Source organism: Pagrus pagrus (assembly GCF_965226575.1).
Source record: "Pagrus pagrus genome assembly, chromosome: 15".
In the NCBI taxonomy this organism is placed as follows: domain Eukaryota; kingdom Metazoa; phylum Chordata; class Actinopteri; order Spariformes; family Sparidae; genus Pagrus; species Pagrus pagrus.
Genome location: NC_140199.1, coordinates 14,056,411 through 14,070,579, shown reverse-complemented (window position 1 = coordinate 14,070,579; position 14,169 = coordinate 14,056,411). Strand labels below are relative to the sequence as shown.

The following is a 14,169-nucleotide window of genomic DNA, read 5'->3' as shown; positions in this document are numbered from 1 at the left end:
CAGCTGTCCATTTATGCTTGCTTTAGACACACACAACCATCACACGCAGCATCATGTAATAAGTAGCGGCCATATCGGATTGAATGGTGATCAATAACAAATAACTGACAATCAAGTGTGCTGACCATATTGAGTGTGTGTGTGTGTGTGTGTGTGTGTGTGTGTGTGTGTGTGTGTGTGTTGGGGCCTGGTATTCAGGTCACGGTAATGTGTGCATGTCGATGCCAATCCTGCAGGGGCATATGGAGGGCATGGGCAGGGTGGTGTTGGTGCAGGGCGCCAAGAAGGAAACCATAAACCGCCATTGTGATGTCCAAACAAGGCCAGCGAGTCATGGATGGGTGAGGGGTTGTGATGGAGGTTACAAGGATCAGGTGTGGTTCCATAATCTCATTTATAAATAAAAATGACTGGTGCAGCAGACGTATGCATTTTCCGTACCCAAGGGGCAAATGTGTTCCAGCTGAGTTCAATGCAAATGTTTGCCCATGCTGGAAGAATAGCCTCGAGGTAAGGAGTTCACACAGTGTATTCTCAGAAATACTCTGGCAAACAGGCAAGCTTTGTATTCTGACTTCACTTGAGCACTGTCCAAAGATTTCACAGTAAAAACCCTCAATAAATGTTTTTTTGCTGTCATTTCACAGACTTGCTTTATAGCTGCGGTTTACAGCCGATGTTTACGGTTATGACATTGCATTTGCCTTAATCAATATATGCTGCAATACAAATGCGTCACCAGAAAATGAATGAGCAAATGTCATTTTTACAGGTGGGAATGGTTCGAAGCAACATTATGTGACTTTTTCACCTTTCAAGTAGCTTTGAAATCACTCTGATGGTTCAGTGTCTTGTAATAGAGTGAATGGAGTGAAAAATGCCAATTTCCACATACTGTTGCTTTAAAAACTAGTTCCACATTTTGAGAAATCACTTGTTTTCTTTTGTGACATGAGTTAGGTGAGAAGATCAAAAGCAGTCTCACGTCTGCTTAATATGAAGCTACAACCTGATGCCAGTCAGCTTAGCTTGTGTTATCTTAGCGTAAAGCCTGGACACAGGGAAATAGCTAGCCTGGCTCTATCCAAAGATAGCAAAATCTGCCTCAAAGCACCTCTAAAACTCACTAATTAACATGTGTATATCATTTATTTAATCTGCACATAAAAACAAAATGTAAAAACGTGGAGGTCCCTTGGCCGGGCCAAGAAATACTGTGGCAAATAGGTTATAAAACATTTAGCACTTTAGCTTTTCTACAGATCAAACAGACAGATTTATAATATTACTAAAACTTTTATACAGCTGTGAATAACACAAAACAAGGGTAAAAGGCCACTTTTTCAAACACACAATACAGTCTGTTGCTGTGCTATCCACAAGCAGCCCTTAATGATATGAAATGAGCGTCACATTATTCTCACATTGTTCTCACCCCACCGTTTTTGGGACGTGCTCTGATGCTCTTTTATGGGGTTGACATTGTCGAGCACCGGGCGTAATAACACAGTAAACGGCAGCTTGGCAGGCAGTGCGTTCCCTCCCATCAATCACTCCAGCTCACCTGATCGGCCTCCGGCGCTCTTGGTCCACTTCCACACACGCCGTGATGGTGCCAGCACCATTACCCACTTAAACAATGACCCCCTCTTGTTCGCTAACAGTCGGCCATTGGAGCTGATTAAACTTTTAAATGTCATTTAATAGAAGCGTAATGTTGCTCCGATGCGTCTGTCAGCACCTTGAGGGGGGTAAAAGGATACCTGGTCACCCTCCCGGTGTGTCACACGGCTCACTAAATTCCTCAGCTGGGCAGTCATCACCCTCAGTGTGGGATGTGGTGATGAGAGTGAATGTGACCTAGACTTTAAGAGGACATGAGGGAGCAGCACCTCTGAACCTGCCACCTCTTTGTTTTGACCCTCTTACTGCAGGTTGGAGTTTCTCAAGGTCCTCATGTGATACAGCGAGAGACAAAGGGAGACAGAGTCCGGCCGGTCCGGTGATACTGGGAGGCCATTTTAGTGCGGAACAATGTCAGTGAATGAACAATGGCCTCTCTGTTTGAGGGTTTGTTTGTTTGGCGACCTTTAGCAGGGACTTGGCGACTGATAATGACATCTGTCCCACACTGGGATTGGATTATGGGTATATTTGTGTAACATTCTTAGGAAATTCCCGTGGTCTGCCTTCGTCATCATTCTGAAGCAGGGTCACATTTTCTCAGCGTGTTGCACTGAGTTAGCTGTTAATTTGACGTCCTTGACTCGGGCCCAGCTGTACCACTGGGTTGCAGGGTCACCTCTTGTTGAAAGCTGCCAGGAACACAGATTTATTCCAGACCACGCTCATGTGCCACACTGCTTCCTGAATGTTGACCGGATCTCATTAAGCTGCTCCCGAAAGCTGAAGTTGATGTTTGGGCTGCCAGCGCGACCTGTCCTGACACCAGATGTTCTCATGACCTTTAAATGATATAAGTCCACTGTGCCAGCATCTTAAACTGTCCCCTCGACAAATACTACTACAGATAAAGAGAAAATATGGGTGTGGTAGACTTTGTGCAGTGCTTTCCATCCGGTTTCTCTGCAGTATTGTTTCAAACTCCACTTTCCCAAATACAGAAAAGAGAAGTAGTAGTTTGGATCTCTTTCCCAGCCTATAGAGCCTTTAAGAATTGAGTGTATGTGTGCATGTGTTTGCAGGTTTGCGCATCAGTTTGCAAGTGCGTTTTTAAAAAGCAGAGGATCAAAAGAGCATGCCTGCGCGTCGCATTCGTCGCATTGTGGAGCTGCGTGCGTATTCTTTGAAGCAATGTGTCTACGAGGAGTGTTTTGATTGACAGCGAAAGAGCGGGTGCCGAGCCGTGCCTGTGGTCGAGGCAGGCTGTGGGAGATGGAGGGTGTTAAGTCGTCAGTATGAGGCATATGTCAGAGATCAGTGCTGGACTGTGGAGATCACTGAGATGAGAAGGGAGGAAGGGCGCTGGGGGTTGAGAGAGACAGAGATTACCGGGGGCTCGATGCCTTGACCACAGGCAGAATGGCTGCTCATCACACACGTTCACATCTCTCTCATTCACTGTGTCCTCCTCACAAGCAGAGGATACACATGCCCGACCCTCCAGAGGCTGCATGCAAAGCCCCATGTTAATAAGATTGTCTTCCTCTCCGGGTGGAAGTGTGCGCTCCTTTGTCTCCAGAATAATGACAGGGGGAATAAGGGCCCAGCTCTTGAGCCACTTCAAGCTCTCAAGTGTCCGCAACCGAAGGAAAACAGAGTGGTCGAGATTAAAGTCGGCAAAGTAGATGTGCCGTGATAACGTTCAGCACGGCCCGCCTGACTGTTGTCCCAAACAGAACGCTTGACTGATGTCAATACGTGTTAAGGAGCCAGTCCGACGCCTCATTATGTACAGTCCCTCACAAGTTTCAAATTATTTTTGAAATTATCTGCTAATCTCGCCCATGTTTTACGTCAGTGTTCTCCTTCCTGAAGTGCTTTGAGTGAAGCAAGAGACAAGAACAGTCCCTACCAGATGCATGAACCGATAGTGGAGGGGGTTTGAGATGTTTTGTGGATACAAAAAACTCTTTGCAGAAGCTAGAATACACGAAGCCCACATAAACAGTTATAGGTAACTTAACGATTCTGTCACATGGCTTCCACAACTCACATTTTATGGTAAAAATGGTACCTGTTGTCAAGCAGCAGGTTGCATCGTCACAGTTATTTTAGTGATCTCTCAGATGTGTTTTCTAGGGTGAAAGCAGTCTAAATTAAGCTTTTCCAAAAAACATGCTGGGTTTTTCAGTGACATCACTACGAATATGGCTCCACATGTCTCCTCTTCACTGTGTGTTGAACGCTACATCCACTGTTGTTGCGAGAGTGTAGAAAAAGCTTTACACTTAACTTTTTTCATATAAGAAAGTTAAAGGAAACCTGTTATACATTTTTTCGTTGTTTATCTTTCCTTCAGGGTTTCAAATAGGTTCTTGAACATGTCTTAAAGAGACAGGAGCTAAAAAAGCGTTTCAGACAGAAGAGGAATACAGAGCTGCAGAACTGGCCAGTTTGACATGATGAGCATGTTGCCAGGTCGTCTCTAGATGACAGGGAGGCCTAATAGAGGATTTTCTATTTAAGGGCCCTCCTTTCTTTGCCTGGAGCCAAGCACTATGAAATGAAACCATAAACTATATATATAGTTTTACTAGATTTATAACTACATAAAACTATTATTGGTTTTATGAGGACTACATGACAACCCTGTGATATTTTACTACCACAGTGTGACAGGAACATTTGTGTTATCTATAAAGTTCATAGATAGATTAACAATAGGATAGAAGCTAAAAATACAACACATTAAGCTACTATCGGTTAACATCAGATGTGGCACTGGCTCCTTTTTTAACATGCAAAAAATAAACACTGAGAACAAAAAACGTGGACAGCTGCTGCTGCTGAGTTCAGACAATACTTCAGAATCTTATCTTTCAATTCATTCATGTAGTTGGACACACCCGTCTGCTACAAACCCCATGTATTGTAATATGCACAGAGGGGAGGGAGACACACACAGTAGTTAACAGAACACAACAGGTGGATCTGGGAGACAATACAGCTGATACAGCAGGCGATGAGACTAATATATGACCAGAGTGGGCCGAGGAAAACTTAACACCGAGCACATTCCTGGAAACACTACACATTTCCCTGAGTAGTCCTAAAATGGCACATTAGCCTATCCAGAACACAGCAGTGTCAAAACACATTTGCAGCAGAACAAATATGATACTTAGGCTACCGAGACTGGTGACAGAGAGCATGGAGCAGTAACTGTTAGCTCAACAAAGACTGTACAGTTTCCAGATCAACCCTATTACTACATTTATAAACTAACTCAGCATTGACGTTTACAAAGGAGCACAATCTGCCTGTTGTTGTTGAAAAGTGGTTTTCCGTGACACTTGGCAGCACTTCTGTCAGAGGACATTCGAAAATAAATCAGTCCATAAACCAATTTCTTCAAACTTAATCAACTAATTTACTAATTTTAGACTGGAACAAGTAACAGCAACAGTTAGTGGCTCTCATAAGGTGTGAGTGACCTAACATGTGACAGAGTAAAGCTCCATATGTGAAAGAAAATGCCTGGCCCTTTCACTGCGTTGCAAGCTAGCCACTTACTTTGTCTGTCTGCTGTTTGGTGCAGGGCAGGTAGCATGAAGTGGGTTTAATTAGAGCTAGAGAAAAAAAAACAAAACCCAGCTTGAAACAAGGCTGATGAAAGGAGTGAGATCTAACAGAGACTTTAAAGTTGCAGGCAGTAATACAAAAAAAACAAATGTACTGGAGAAACTCACATCTCTCAATTCACACACACTAATGTGATCCGTTGATTAGTACATCTTTAATGCACATCCACCAAAGAAGAATAGGAAAGTGAAGCCATGTTTGTTAATGGTAAACATGTCACAGATGAGTCAGTGACACAGCTATATTATTGTTTGTTAATGGCATTATGACAACTCCTTTCCTGATATTTGTTCCTATGCGTGATTATTCATCCTGTAAAACTGATACAAGACTAAAATAAAGCTTAAGAAAGTGGGCTTTGATTATCACGGTTCAGATTCTCATCCTTGGATCTAATAACAGAATCTGGGTGGGCAGAACAGATGAATATAACTCTGCGCTGCCTCAACAACTGTTGACTGGCCGTTACACTAAATTCTGCCGCTCGGCACGAGTGTATCTGACCATGAATATGAAGCACTTCTGACTAAGTGCATGCATGCTCAGCAAAACCCTCCTCTGAGTAAATAAGGATTAAAAACACATTCCAGGATCACATTAATAATATGTTTGTTTGTATTTCTGTCCCCTGTTGCGCTGTTATGTACACCGCCATTATGTTGAACACAGAGACGATTCTTATCACTGCTGTTTTCTGTGTCCCAACATTATTGACCGTGTTTGTTCGGTTCGTCGGAAGAAAAGAGTATGCAGAGTAGGTAGCGATAAGAATAGCTGTTTTATTGTGTGCCACTGCCTTGGCCCCTAATACTGAATGTGTTATCTGAGGGTGCAGCATGCCACACTAAGCTATGTGCATGTGACGCATGGCTGAGCAGCATTCCTCCTCCCGAGTGCATCGCAGGGCAGAGATAGTAGGAAGGCAAAGCAGCCTGACTGCTGACAGAGAGGGAAAGAGGAGCGAGGGCAGGAGAGAGGAGAGATGGAGGGAGAGAGCAATACCGGGAACATGTAGTTAAGTGGAATGAAGTACCCTTTGTTGCAGATAAGATCATTCTGCTTCCATGGCCGGCGTCACTAAAGCGATTTGAGCACAACGATGTAGCTTATTATGTCGTTGGCAGACCGCAAAATGCTTCACTGACATGCAGATAAACACTGGTCCAAGTAATAAGAGACAGGGGTTTTTATTTCTCTTGAAGATTCATTACTTGACTTTTATTTCTTAAATAAGGTCGAGTCATGCGAGATCTCTAAACTGACAGGATGAGGAGAAATGGATGAGGTCGTGGCATCGCGCCATTGCGGGGAATAAATTTCACACTAGACAGTGTTGCGGAAGAAGAGGCTAAATGATGGGTCTATGGCCTCTGTGTCGAGACGGTCACCCAACTTCCAGCAAGGTTCGTAGGCACCGGGTCCTGGGGTTTTCTGTGGAAGACAGACAGTACAAACACACACACACACACAGCAGGTTCAGACAGAGCAGACACAGAAAAACATGTTGTTTTTTATCTAAATGACGTATGTTTTCTTTACCGCATCCTGTTATGTAATGGTGTAATGTTCCATGGAATGGTATGTTCCAGTTATCCAAATCATGACTTATCTCTTCGACTTGCATGAATTTCCATCAAAACAACGATAAGATCATTACTGAAATTAAATCAAAACATTACTACGCTGTGTTTTAACTCAATCATCGAGAATCCCAATGTCACATTGCAGCCGAGAGGATATACAACTGTAAAAAGGAAACCACTAGTGGTAATAATACAGTGCTGGGTATGTTCCCAGATGGCCTGTGTGCAGCCTAAAGAGGAAATGTAGTTCGATGGGAGGAAGTGGACTCACTGAGTGCTCACAGTGGAGCCGCGGCAATGTGGATTTGAAGCAGGAAGTGATGCCTCTCACTGGTCTGGTCTGTGGATTATAGTGGCACGGAGCAGGTCCCTCCTTCTGAGGTGGTCAGAGATAAAAGCTATCATAGATTTGGTGGATTGATCGGGTGGTTTGTGATCAAGCTGTAGACCACGGCGTGCATGTAATCATTAGCACGTGAGCACATAGGGTTTATTATCAACGGATGAAGACTAGACTTTCAGAAGAGAACACTGACCTTCATTTTTGTGGTGTCACCTGAGTTCAAACGTTCTTAAGCATCAAAATAAAACTAGCTGACAGAGTACAGACAACATGTGTCCAGTCGAGCTTGATGGTGTAAGCATGATCTACTGGTTATCATGACCTCTAACATTTTACAGCCATGCGTGAGATGAATTTTCTCCCTTGGGACCTATAACACAATGGAAACCTATTGTTATACCATACTGTGTTCAAGTCATCTGAAGCATGCACCGACCATATACACCAGATGTATTTTAGGGTCCCATACTTATAATTTTAAGACCTATGACATCATTTGACTCTTGTCTTTATGACCTGTGCTGGCCTCTGGTTGTGTTGTAGTTTCTTCACCTATGTGATCTGTGTTTAGGGTTTGTCTCTGTCAAAAGTAAGTGTCTCTCTCTCCCCTCTCTCTCTCTCTCCTTGCCTTTCACTTCTCCTTCCCTCTTACCCACTAACACACATACTGGTCATCACCAGCGGCGTGCCATGCAGAAATAGCATCACCCCCCCACCACCACCCTCCTCCTCAGACATAAAACTGCCTCCCTGTCCCTGAACACAGGACCAGCCTTTCATTTTCAGCTGCTCTCTGATTCTGACAGAAGGAGACAGGAAGGTGTCTTTTCCTCTCCTCTGCTCCTTGGCGGGGTGGCTGCTACCATTACATGCCATTTGATCTCAGTTGCCAGTTAACTTGATCCTCAGCAACTAGCCTGCTGGGCCCTGCGTGCTTGCCTGATGCTCCCAGAGGTGCTAATGCAGGTGTATTTCACGGGAGCCGATGGACAGTAGTGAAACTCTCTCACACGTGTGTGTGTGAGAGTGCTTGAGCCAGAGCACCTGGCCTACTTTCCTACTGTGGCACAGTGCGTTCTCCTGTGTGGCAAGGTAACTGGCACATGCTGTGGATGTCTGTGAAACTTCAAAACTTTGACCTGTTTTTGATTGGTGAATCCAAGACCTTTAAATGCATTGGAAAACTTGTTTGTTCGTTTTTCTTCCTAATTATTACCAGCTTTTTAGCATGCTAACATTTGCTAATTAGTACTAAACCAGTATCAGACATATTTAGTTTTGAGCTGTAAACATTTAATCCCAGTTGGGGGATCATTCAAGGTATGCTGATTCATCCTGTGGGGACTATGAATATCTCTAATATATTTAATGGCAACTGATCAAATAATTGTTCAGATATTTTACTGAAAAACACAAATGACAACCTCATGGTGTTGGTAGTGTAAAAGTCATGAGAACACCAAAACCTTTGGGGTTCATCCTCTGGGTACCATGAACATCTCTGCAAAATGTTGGGCCAGTTCATGTGAAGTGAAAACATTGACTTACAAGTTCACTAAGTGAAAAGTCAGGGAACGAAGTCTGACATTGTGGCAAGTAGAAAGTACCAGACAGCAGTTGTTTATATCGGCAAGTTTTCATGCAGTAGTGGAAGGTTGAATCACATCTGTGCTCCAGCAATAGAGAGAAGGACATTTATTCCAATGAAAATGTCTTGGATTATGATTTTAATTCAAACAGGTTTGAATCTCAAGGGAGGATTTGTTCCTTCCGAGCAGCACGTGCAGTCGATATTGCGAAAAAGCACAACATGTAAATCTAGGACACACAGTGGCCCGAGGATGGGGAAATTAAGTCAAATCAGAAAAAAGAGAATGTATCTTTTTTGTTGTGTTCCCAAACATCCTCAGCTCACTGGAGGTTTTTCTTTGGATGTGTGGAAATCTTTTTCATTATATTCTGGGCTCGGAGGCGAGGCTCAGAGATAACTGAAGTTATTGCTTCCTGTCTCAGGATGGACCAAGAGTTCCCAGTGTAAACCATTAAGACGCTCCAATTTTGATCCCCTAATGTCTGTCCACTTCTGTCAGGTCAGTCGTCTCAATGATCTGCGCTTTCAGTTGACTTCACTGCGGGATTTGTATATGTGCTTAACCTTTGACAATAAACTTGTCTTAGAGTCGCTGTGACACCACTAACGCCAGAAAACTGCTCCCAACTCTGCAGTAATAACACCCTCGGGATTTCTTAGCGCCTTTCCTTCTCTGTCAACACTCAGCAGCTGCCAGCACGGCTCAAATATCCATCAGCTACCAGCATGGACACGCGGCTAAGGCTGCAATATGAACCAAAGCTGACTGGTCAGCTAGTGCAGTGCCATAACGGGCCCTAAAATGGGGCAAATGATACAATCAGACACCCTGTGGGATCGGTTTTCTTTGACCCTTGTGGTTGTCATAACTAGCTCCCGTACAGCACATACCAGATACACATCAGGTCATAGCTTGTAACCAAAACCTATTGAAAGTGTATTGTAATGAAGCCTTTTTGTGGGCAATGGAAAGACTGAATGGTCCTAATAACTCGTCTTGGTGACTGGATACTTACAGGTGGAAAGGTGATCCGCTGCACGGTTGACCGAAACATCACATGCCTGGAGGAAGAGGAGAGAAGAGAGGGGGGGTGGTTGGCTGTCCGAAGATAAAAAAAGAAAAGAGAGGAGAACAGTGAGGGAAGAAAGGGATAAGGACGTGCATGATCACAGGCAAAGAAAATGAGAGAGCAGGCTGGTGATTGCTCCTCCATCTTTTATGCCGCTAGGAGATGAGAGAGGGAAGGAGAAGTTATGTGAGGAGGAAGGATTCAGCGATCAAGGGATGATTCATGGGTTGTCTGCTCTTCTGTGATCTGAGAGCTAAAGAGAGGCTGTTTGTCGAGTGCTTACTTGCAGGGAATCTTCTCCACTGGTTTTGCTGTCACATTGTAGTCGCACGGTGAAGTGTTTATATGCTGGCAAGGGGAATAAAGATAAAAAAAAGTGTTTAAATATATATGACAGTATCACCATGAGGTTGCTTTTTTGTCTACTGTGTCACATCGCCAACAGCTGGCTTCTGTTTCTAACACGTCCTCTGCCTTGCTTCAGTTAGTCTGCTGCAGGCACATTTTGAGGAGCACCTACTGTATTTTGAAGCAAAGTACTGTGATGATGTGCCAAATTCACTCAAATCAGAAACATTTATAGATACTTCTTAAGAAATACACACCTGAGTCTAGTTGGTATAGAGAGCTATGACTCCATTTTTGACCCTTTAAATTGCAGCATTACATCATGGAAGTTATCACCTTTAGTTTTATTACATTGTAGGATTTCTCCATTCTGTATACGTTAAAATATATATATACATATACTGTACATGACGCATGGAGCAAGATCCAGGAGGTGATTAGCCTAGCTTAGCATACAGACTGAAAGCAGGTGGAAACAGCACAGTGCCAGACTTCAACAACCCCTGGCTTCACCCATGTCAAAACAGAGATTAGTGGTTTATGGAGGACTTCCGTGGTGTAACTATTTCTTGGCGAATAACAGCTGGGCAGCTTTCCTAAATCTTGTCGTCACAGTTGGGTTGCCAGTTTTGGTACCGTCTTGCTTGTAGCCAAAGAGACACTGCACAGAAGTACTGGGCAGATGGACAAACTTGTGTCGCCAAGAAAAAGCCTCAGCATGAAACACCCAGTACTTTTGCAAAGCGTCTCTATGCACATCACGGTGATGACAAGTAGTTCATGGGTACCTCAGAGTCGGTCGGTTTGAGACAAAAAAATGCCACACTCCGACAAGAATCCAAGAAGATGGGGTGCCCATTGGTATAGCAGGTATCCCATGTGCAGAGGCTTTGCCCTCGCTGCAGCGGCCCGAGGTTTGAGTCCAGCCTGGGCCCTTTGCTGCATGTCAACCCCCCCCCCACCACCACCACCACCACCCGTCTCCTGGTATATTTTCTTCCTGGGAGAGAGCCAAGCTACCTGCTTTAGCCTATTTCTGGTCGTTATCCTAAGCTAAGCTAATTACCACAGCTTCAGCTCCATTCTTCTCTCATTAACAAAAAAAGGTTAGACTCAGTGTTTCTTAGATCGCTTGTATCCTTGAGAACAGATTTAAAAAATGTAAAAAATCTTATTCTTTAAATATTTGAAAACCAGCATTGTTTTTATCCATTCTTGCTAGCTATTCATCCTCTTCTTCTTTACCTGTAGGCTCATAGTTACATTTCTTAGTTAGCTCATAGTTACCACCACCGTCTCTCAGTGAAATAGCACCAAATCACTGGCATGTATCACGTCAATGTACTTCCTCATTCATGTGCGAGAGGAACAGAAAAAGGAACCACTGGTAGAACTGTATCTTAACTAACTCTCAGAAAGAAAAAATAGGACACAAGATCTGTAAAGGTGATGTCCGAATCCCACCTTGTCCCTGATACCCAGGGTGACGATGTCGGGCCGTGGACAATTTTTGAAAGAGTAGGACGCCGGGTGCATCAGGACTTCCTGGATGGAGTCAGTGTAGTTGTAAGCCCCGGGTAGAAGCAAATCCCCCTTACGTACACCCAGAGTGTTGGGTTTTCTGCCCACACCTTTGAACCCATAGGTCTTCCTCACTGGGTTCAGTTCAGCCTCTTCGATGAAGTCTCGGACATGATAGAGACCAGGGACGGGTGTGTCCTGGAAGAAGATAGGTATTGTTAGCATGCTGTAGCCATTACTGGACTGGACAGAGCTCAAAATATTACAGTTCAAGTTATGTGCTGCTCATTTACATTCATTTACAGTGGTTAATGTAAAGCCGCCTCCATTGTTCATATAGGATACCTTCATAGAAAGATGAAGGCAGCTAATTAACAATTGAGCCTGAGAGCTGGGATCACATTAAGATAAACTGATAATTAATTAGTTTGATGCATTATTTCCATGAATGCACTGTAAGGCACTTAGGGACTGGACTCACTGTGGTGTAAGTGTATGAATGTATTTCTGGCAGACAGCACACTATGGACACAGACAATGGGATAGTGCTTTGAAATAAAAGCCATTAACTGAAAATCTCCTTTATCTACACATGAGCCACGTTTAATTGATAACCCAGTGGCAAGTGTTCGGGCCGGCACAGAAGCCGATCTTACAGCCTCTGCTCTTCGGACAGGCTTTGAAAGCATACTGCAGTATGACACCTACTTTCAGTGTTCCCAGCCACCAGCTCCCCCGGCCACACAGGTCCACCTTGTCATCACCCTGAAGATAAGAACAGGATAGAAGCCAAGACGCACTAGATTATTTCTGCCGTGATGACTTTGCTATGCCAACAATGTGTTGATGCATCTCCACATGTATCATCCCGTGCTTTACCAGATCAGTGTGTCCTCATTAACCACACTGAGTTATGAGGGCTGTAAAGAGCCTTACCTTATCTGTTCTATTACCACCCCTGGACATGTCACCGACTGTAGAGACGACTTTGTTTTTCCATGGTGCAGTATACTGCGCTGTACTCATTGTCGTCCACTGTCTGCTTGACTGGGGATCCAGTGACACCTGACCACCATTAAAACTGCGACTGTTACTATAGCAGCGACTCCACTATCGATCAATTTTTCAACAAGCTGGCCTGGTGGAGGGCTAAATTTAGACTCACCGACCAGTTTGCCTGAGACTAAGACACAATGGCGAGCCAGGACCAAGGTACATACTGTGTGTGCTGCAGTCAGTCGCTTAGTCCTCAACATCATCATCCACCATCATGTGATATTTGGAGGGATACTGTGAGATTGATCAGAATATACAGATCAAAAAATGCCATTACAGTGCAAATTGCACTCCAGTACAAGAAAAAACAAGATTTCATGTCTCATTCTTCTGAACGTCTGGAAGGGGCAGGGCTGTTTTTAAGCCCTGGTTTCCAAAATAGGGTCTGAGTACCACCTGGGGTCCAGTTAAATGAGGATTACTTCTATTATGTAACTTATCCTCTCCTCTGATGTTAGTAAAATAATAGAACATAAAATACAATTTTGATTGTATTTAACATTCTTGTCCAGTGTTGTAAAAAGTACTCATACTTGAGTAAAAGTAAAGATATCGTGTAAAAATATAACCTTAGCAAAAGTGAAAGTCACCCATATGAAGAGTACCTAAGTAAAAGTAAAGCTATTAGTAGACTGATTAACAGCCAGGCTAATGGTTTTGGGTTTGATGCAGCATGCAATCTGCAAAGTAACTAGTAACTAAAGTTATCAAATAAATGTAGTGGAGTTAAAATATACATATATTTGCCTCTAAATGTAGTGGAGTGAAAGTATAGAGTAGAAGAAAATGGAAATACTCAGGTAAAGTAAAAGTACCTCAAAAATGTAGACATGAGTGTACAGTAGTTGTGTGTGTTTAGGAAGAAGGGGATCCTTGAAAAGAGGCAGCTCATCCTGACAAATCCTGTTCTCACTAACTCTGTTCTTTATGCATGAAGTTTGAAGTATCTTACCTCTTGTAGCAGAACTAGGCTGGAGTGTGATGTCAGGCACACTCCCTCTCTCAGTAGGGCAGAACTAAACACCCATCACCTGAAGTGAAAATCTCGCTCTGGGAGCAAAAGCACAACATTCGGCCTCGTTGCTAGGCTACATGAAACACATGGTTCGAAGGAGCCAAGAATTCATGTTTACACTGCTCTTCAAGGAAGTCTCGTGTGACCTGAAAGTACTTGAGGAGACACACAGAGACACAGAAAACACACAGGAGATGCTGTCTTAGGTCGTTCTGTACTTTTCATCATGGTACCTGATGATACATGTTACTTTGTTTTGGGCAATGCATGGATGCAGAGGAGGGCTGAGACTAGTGTTACATGTTGTGTAATTAACAGCTTTTTATAAGTAGACTGTGATGACACTTCGACTGTGAGTTTTTTTAAGTCTTGTGATA

The 14,169-nt window shown here is 43.6% G+C and overlaps 1 protein-coding gene across 8 annotated transcripts; it reads right to left on the bottom strand.

The window, feature by feature from the left end:
• Positions 1-6,468: 6,468 nt before the first annotated feature.
• stpg4 (sperm-tail PG-rich repeat containing 4) lies at positions 6,469-13,833 on the bottom strand. Of its 8 annotated transcripts, none has more exons than XM_084375430.1 (9): positions 13,730-13,833; positions 12,887-13,011; positions 12,658-12,786; positions 12,430-12,486; positions 11,665-11,919; positions 10,136-10,200; positions 9,799-9,844; positions 7,120-7,224; positions 6,469-6,696 (listed from the first exon to the last, which is right to left on the bottom strand). In XM_084375430.1, the coding sequence occupies exons 3-9, from the start codon at positions 12,745-12,747 to the stop codon at positions 6,589-6,591; spliced, it is 726 nt and encodes a 241-aa protein (XP_084231556.1). In that variant the 5' UTR covers positions 12,748-12,786; positions 12,887-13,011; positions 13,730-13,833; the 3' UTR covers positions 6,469-6,588. The 8 variants fall into 8 exon arrangements, with proteins under 8 accessions (XP_084231556.1, XP_084231554.1, XP_084231555.1 ...); XM_084375428.1 differs by having other exon boundaries at positions 12,942-13,011; XM_084375429.1 differs by having other exon boundaries at positions 12,658-13,011.
• Between the last annotated feature and the right edge of the window lie 336 nt (positions 13,834-14,169).

What these genes read in the sequence shown, in the direction of transcription:
- stpg4 (XM_084375428.1), bottom strand. Translation starts at nt 12,983, where the DNA reads ATGATGATGTTGAGGACTAAGCGACTGACTGCAGCACACACA. An exon ending in GTGGTAATAGAACAGATAAG is followed by an intron (nt 12,487 to 12,657) that starts GTAAGGCTCTTT and finishes TCTTATCTTCAG; the next exon opens with GGTGATGACAAGGTGGACCT. An exon ending in GTGGAGAAGATTCCCTGCAA is followed by an intron (nt 9,845 to 10,135) that starts GTAAGCACTCGA and finishes CTCTTCCTCCAG; the next exon opens with GCATGTGATGTTTCGGTCAA.